General features: G+C 44.4%; 1 protein-coding gene across 1 annotated transcript in view; it reads right to left on the bottom strand.

The window, feature by feature from the left end:
- Window positions 1-231: 231 nt before the first annotated feature.
- dennd4a (DENN/MADD domain containing 4A) overlaps window positions 232-6,000 on the bottom strand; it is a gene marked incomplete at both ends in the record, with an annotated part of 29,126 nt that continues 23,357 nt past the window's right edge. Inside the window, 7 exons of the mRNA XM_080736907.1 lie at window positions 232-368; window positions 564-628; window positions 1,303-1,465; window positions 1,782-1,890; window positions 2,613-3,018; window positions 3,919-4,094; window positions 5,609-5,700. Coding sequence (XP_080593033.1) covers window positions 232-368; window positions 564-628; window positions 1,303-1,465; window positions 1,782-1,890; window positions 2,613-3,018; window positions 3,919-4,094; window positions 5,609-5,700 — 1,148 coding nt within the window. The remainder of the gene's footprint in view (window positions 369-563; window positions 629-1,302; window positions 1,466-1,781; window positions 1,891-2,612; window positions 3,019-3,918; window positions 4,095-5,608; window positions 5,701-6,000) is intronic.

The raw sequence follows: 6,000 nt of genomic DNA, 5'->3' as shown, positions 1-6,000 counted from the left end.
TTGTTCTCTGGATATAAACACAAGGCCTGTCCCACCACACCTCTGAATCCTTCCACTTTCCCTCATTGTGCTTTAGAATGGGCTCCATCTAGTGGAGCCCTGTCAGTTTAGGTAGGCTGGTCGTGAGTCTATAAAGCAGTCAAAAAGTGTCATCAGCAGCAGTTACGGTGGTTGTTGAGGGTGGGATGTGATAAGGTTTAGGAGGAGCAGAGAAGGGATAAAAGGGTTCATTCACAGACTGAGCTCCCCAAATGTCCTCCTGCACTCCATGACCCCCGCTCCAGGGGGACGGTCACAGTTGTGTGTCAGCTTGACCTGGCTAGGGGTGAGGCGGTCATACGCTGTCTTGTACTCACGGTCAAACGCATCTGTAAGGATATGAGAGTACACAGTTAGATGCTTGGTTCTTACACGGCACACGGCATAATCATGAGACTTGCAGCATATGAAATATACTTTAGTCTGTTAGCCTGCAGTGGTGTAGCCGTGATGACAAAAATGAAAGCACATCCAAGCCCTGGTTTCTAATCCGAGAGAATCAGACTTCCTGCTTTTCAACTCACCAATATTAATGTTGCTCCTCCCTAAAGCCATCAGTGCAAGGAAAAGTATATCTCTGTACAAGCTCCTAAAGGCAAGAAGGAGAGAGAAGAAAGTAGAGATTCACCCACGTACAGTATTCATAAAAGATCATTTATATTGCATGATCATTTTTACATCATTTTTGTCAAGCTCAGAACGGGTACACATTATTGTGTATCATTATTTTGTGCTTTAACTATTGAAAAACAGCAGATATATAAGGTGCCGCGCTGCGAGCTTGTAGATCTGCTATTTTTGAGAAATCGTGAAAATTCGAATTTTGACCCAATTCTATAAGTGTCTTTTGAATCCTTCTAAGATTCTAAGAAAACCTATGTTTCTATGTCAGCAATCTGGCCAGCCATCGTCAAAGAAAAGGTCCTTTTCACTTAACTGGAGCTCAGTTAGTCTGTTCTTGAGAGACTACCATGTCACTGGTTCTCAAACTTTCTCATGTGAAGGACCCCCAAAATGATATGTATTTGGCCACGGACCCCCATCTCAAAATATTTAGTTCCAGGGACCACCCGGAAGCAAAAATTGAGTTACAAACGTTCGCTTTGAAAATACATATAGTCAAAGATTTGCACACATTTTCACGACTTTTCCAAAAATAGCAGATCTACAAGCTGTGAGCTTGTATATCTGCTATTTTTTAATAGTTAAAGCATCCAATCATTTTAGGCCTAAATGGGTTGATTGAAATTTCAATCCTGTTACCGCTGTCTCCTAAAGCCGAGCTCTGGTCCCAGGGTCTGGATGATTTGGCTCATGGGCTGGTAGATGTCACTCTTCTGGATGCTCCTCACAAAGCCCTGCAGGAGTTCCACGGTGAAAAGCTGTCCCTCCTCACACAGCCCAGAGCGTACCAGGGAGTTAGCACCTACAGGGAGAGAGACGCAGAAAGAGACAGAGAGATGTCAGAGATATGTCAGATACATGTCACCCGGATCAAAGGCTCTTTCGTCTGCATCACTCACTATGCATCTATGTCAGAGGAGGGAGGGAGGCATTGGTGCCAGCAGTGTTGAATAATGCATGATTCAGTACAGTACAGTGTTCAGCTTGTTATCTAAGAGTGCAGGTCTGATGCAACATGCATAACAAAATCATAGAAAGGATCCATGAGCGCGATTTCATTGCACTTGTTTTTAAAGATCAAAGCTTTGCATCACAGTCTGAATACATCAGTGACTCACAGTGAGTGTTCCACAGCACGTAGCAGGGTTGAACTTGGTCTTGGTGCAACTTCAGGTTGTCCCACATTATCCTCACCAACACATGCTTGCTGTCTTCTGCAGTTACGCTCTTGATAAAAGGATGGAAAATGTATTCATTAATACCATAGTAAGTACCGTAAGTAAAACTTAAACACACCATTAGAAATTCTTCACAACAATCGAAAAGGGAGATAGATACAGAAATATATGTCAAGAAAAAAATTATATATATATATATATATACTGTATACATCGTTGTTGTCAGGCAGAAACCTCGTATCTCCAAGTTTCAAATTTGTACTTTTTTTCACCAAGTAAAGCCCTGCTTCATCATACAAGGCTGTCGCACCAAAGTAGTGAAAACAGCCGATCTACAAGCACACAACGCCTCGCGGTGCGAGTTGTTGTGTGTTTGTAGATCTGCTATTTTCACTAGTTTAGCTAATTTTTAACATGATAAATACAAAACGAACGGTCTTGGACATACAAGGTTTCCACCCGACAACGACGATATATATATATATATATATATATATATATATATATAGCAATACCAATACCAGGGGCCAAGCACTGTGCGCTATATGCAATAGTGACAGAAAGTGGTCAGTGAGAAAATAATGGCATGGCCTTTAGATACTTAAATTAAATGCTCTCTCATTTAAATCAAGGCTGGATAAGCCATGGTTTTAATTGGGTACTACTGATACTGGGTATTTGTCTGCTGTCTGAGTGTATGCTCTACACATTGACCTGCAATACTAATATGAGTCATGATGTTTGTCAGTTTACAAATTGAACAGCGTAAACCTGTGTGGTTACCTGGCCCCGGTGGCTGCAGTGCTGTGAGGCAAGGATGAGGGCTGGCAGGTTGCTGGGCAGCTCTAGCCTTCTGAAGTACCACACCAAGTTCCAGAAGACGATGGGATGCTGGTCCACGATGCTGGGCGACGAAAGGGCCTGGTCCCCCTCGTTCACCAGTAGACTCTCCAGCTCCTTCCACAGCACCACTGGGCTCAGGTAGGGTACTGTCACCGGGCTTGAGGCCGACGCGGAAGCAGAGTCTGGAGCCAAGCCGGCACTCCCGCAGCTCTGCAGATCAGTGGGTGAGGGAGGCGGCGTGCACGGGTGGGTTGCAGAGAACACTGCAGATGGTTTAGCCTGGGGATTTTGTGGCGCAGGCGTGCCCTCCTCTGGATTACTGTCCCTGCAGGTCCTGAGGGCAGACACAGAGTCTATTATGATTAAAGAGATTCAAGATGTTGCATGTCTGTCTGTCTGTGTTTGTGTGTGTCTGCACGTGCATGCCAGCCAGTTGGCAAATAACTACTAATCCCAGATAACCCGGCTGGCAAGCTGCATGTGTTTTCTGCCCATTATTGACATGGATGCCATTAAACCTCATATTAATATTGAACGCTGTTTAAAATATATACGTGAATGTAACTATAGAGTAACTAAGTCATGATGTCACTCGCTCATCCCCCGGCTCGCGGAAGTAATTTCTCTATGGAGAATAACATTGAGTCATCTTAAAATCGTCTCATATAAGAATTGTGGTCCAAAATAAACAAACGGTCTCTGCGATATTGTCGGGGAGGTGGCTCTGTTTGTATGGTTTATGATTGTCAGTCACTAATATATGACGCGATATGAAAAAAGTCTCTGGGAATTCAGAATGGGGGGGGGGGGGGACCCAGTAGGATGTGTAAATGGCGTCAAACTTTGTTACTCTATTGTAGGTTCATGTGTTCATGCGTGAATTTTTGTGCCCATTTTTATGCCCATATATCGACATCCCTGATGTCCACATCACTGTGACATCACTGTGACTCTGTGCCACACTGGCCAGATGGCCAAGACAGTGATGTGTCAGTGGAACCACAGTGTCAGGCGTTACCCGGACAGACGTGGACAAGCTGTGACGGTTCTGATAGTAAAAGTGAAACCTACGGTCGCAATAAACAGTATGTACAAATTGCATTTACTTGCTTTGTGTATATGTATGTATGTGTGTGTGTGTGCGTGCGTGCGTGCGTGCGTGCGTGCGTGCGTGCGTGCGTGCGTGCGTGCGTGCGCGCGTGCGCATCTTCTGCCTGATTGGTTTTGCACCGACCTGCTGACTGATCTCAGGTCTTTGATTTCCACGTTGAGGAAGGGGACGAACGGCGTGCCACAGAAGGGACAGGAGCTGTTGAGGTTGGAGTCGTTGGCCGTCCAGCCCGCCATGATCTCCTCCTCGTACACCAGACAGTCACACGTCTTACAGAGCGAGCAGCTGGACATCAGCACCTGCACGAGCCAACGCAGATGGAAACACAATGAGACAATGAGAAGCAGCGACTCTGTAGTGGGGATGGGACGCTATGAAAATGTCATGTCACGATTATTGTGACCAAAGAAATCTTGATTTGCGATATTATCGCGATAATCAAAATACCCCCAACATCCATTATCCTGGAGCTGAACATTTGCCCAAAAAATAGCAGACCTGCAAGCTCACAACACGTCGCAATTGTAGATCAGCTATTTTTTGACAAAGAGATTTGGTAGAGAGTAAAAAAAAAAGACTGTATTAAGTATGTATATTATAAGTACATTTTACACACGCGTTGCGACGTGTTGTGAGCTTGTAGATCGGCTATTTCTTGGCAAAGAGATTTGGTAGAGAGTGAAAAAAAGACTGTATCAAGTACGTATACGTATTAAAAGTACATTTTACCAATAGAGGGTTTAAATGGTATCGGATATGCAGCTCGGCAAATAAAAGGTGAATTTATCCCAGTGCATGACGGACAAGGACAATTTCACGATAAATAAATCTCCACAATACGATTATTGTTTTTTATCACGATAAACGATAATATCACTTATCGTCCCATCCCTACTCTGTAGTGTGAGGAAGAAATTATATATTATGCTATTACGGTTGTTCATATGTAACCTTTATTCCAGTACATTATGTTGTTCATCTTATGTTATTGATCTTTGTGCCCGATGACGCATGATATCTTTCATGGTGTAAGAGCCAAGAAGTCTCTCTTTGACCTGATAGCATATTGTTTATGGTACAACTTGTCCTTGTAACATGACAGCATCACTACGGTCTGATTCCTTGTGCTCGTGGCAGAACGACTGTACCACAGGCCTGTGTGTACTCATTGTACATCTCCCCTGTCCACCCTTGTATTGAAGCACTAACACCACCACCTTCCAAGTAGTGCCTCTGACAATTATTAGTGTGGTTGCTACAGTATAGGCAACACACTATTGTATGCGGTCCGAGAATTCTTTGCCAGCAAAGTGAACCTGTGTTTTGTAAACCTTTTGAGTGATGTTATCCAGGTTCTAAGGCTGCACAACAGAAAAGTGCAGCTTTTGGTCATGCTTCACTTGACATCACAATATATAATAAATAAATAGTTAACTACATCCTCCCGCGAGGGAAATTCATTATTTTCAGCCCAACCCAGCTGATTCGCTGCCCACAAGGAGCACGTGACACACATCACGATTGATGCCCTGGCCCGGAATTGAACCTGGGACAACCAGGGGCTCTGGTTCCCCAGGCTGGCTCCCTAACCATTCAGCTATGCTGCCCCAAATAATATAAATAGTAAGATTTCCCAGTGGTTTCCTTGTGGCTCGCGGTCAGTTCAACCACACTTGCAATTTCCCAGAATTGCATCTTTCTAGTTATTATTACAGTATAAAAGTTGAAAAATGCTGTGAGGTGGGAGAGGAGATGGATATTCTTTTATTAAGGTGTGTACGTGTGTATGTGTATGCCTGTGTACTATACTCACCTCTATGGAGTAATTGTGAGTCAGATGGAGGCGAATGGTGTCGGGTGAGGAATCTGGCGTGTGAGGAGTTCTGGAAGCAGGTGCCAGACCACCTGGGCACAATGTGAGATGATGCGATTAGACAAGGCTGCCACAAACACTCATTTGACTCAATGGAAGAGCCGACATTACAGAGGCACAACTGGAACTGTGTTTGGGAGCTTAACTCTATGTTGTGGTCATGTGAACAGAACATAGACGCCTGGCATGCGTGAACGTGTTTTTGGGTGGGCATGTGAATCTGGGTCATTGTTTGGCTTAACTTATCTATCAACCACACCGTGTAACCATGACTATTGAGTAATACAGTGGTTCTCAACCTGTGGGTCGGGACCCTCAGGGGGGGGGGGGGT

Source organism: Nannobrachium achirus (genome assembly GCF_963921795.1).
Source record: "Nannobrachium achirus genome assembly, chromosome: 11".
Taxonomy (NCBI): domain Eukaryota; kingdom Metazoa; phylum Chordata; class Actinopteri; order Myctophiformes; family Myctophidae; genus Nannobrachium; species Nannobrachium achirus.
The sequence above is the reverse complement of the archived record's forward strand: the minus strand, read 5'-3'. Positions and strand labels throughout refer to the sequence as shown.